Source organism: Bison bison, unplaced genomic scaffold (assembly GCF_000754665.1).
Source record: "Bison bison bison isolate TAMUID 2011002044 unplaced genomic scaffold, Bison_UMD1.0 scf7180017864304, whole genome shotgun sequence".
Taxonomy (NCBI): Eukaryota; Metazoa; Chordata; class Mammalia; order Artiodactyla; family Bovidae; genus Bison; species Bison bison.
The window spans coordinates 10,928,283-10,928,731 of record NW_011494876.1 but is presented as its reverse complement, the minus strand read 5'-3'; the positions used below and the strand labels follow the sequence as shown (position 1 = coordinate 10,928,731).

At 58.1% G+C, this 449-nt stretch overlaps 1 protein-coding gene across 1 annotated transcript in view; it reads left to right on the top strand.

The window, feature by feature from the left end:
• LOC104997263 overlaps positions 1-336 on the top strand; it is a 135,600-nt gene extending 135,264 nt beyond the window's left edge. Inside the window, exons 7-8 of the mRNA XM_010851932.1 lie at positions 102-170; positions 274-336. Coding sequence (XP_010850234.1) covers positions 102-170; positions 274-336 — 132 coding nt within the window. The remainder of the gene's footprint in view (positions 1-101; positions 171-273) is intronic.
• Positions 337-449: the final 113 nt, after the last annotated feature.

Below are 449 nucleotides of genomic sequence, written 5' to 3'. Positions count from 1 at the left end.
TCCAGGGCGAGAAGGATCCCGGCAGACAGGAGGGCTTGCGGGTTAGGATAGTAAGATAGGAGCTTCTGTTTAATGAGTGGTCACCGCTCGCCTACCACTAGGCGAACCCTTTCCCCGGTGATCCTCCCCGGCCCGCTGCCGTGCGCAGGGTTGCCCCTTTCACAGACCAGGTAATGGGAGCTCAGAAAGGTCGAGGCTCTTTCCCAAGATTGTGCAGGTGGTTCTGATTTCGAGGCTCAGAGTTCTCCTGCACCGCCACCTTATGCCCACCAGGGCTCGCAGCAGGGACCTGTGGGTGTGAGACTGTGTGCCCCGGAGGAGGACACGTGCCACTGACGTGCTTTCCCTGCGTCGCCCAGTTTTCATTTGCATTCTCTTTCCACATAATGGGGTTTGAGGCCTGGTCTCCGGCTCCACGTGCCTTCAAATTCCTGGGAGGAAATTACCAG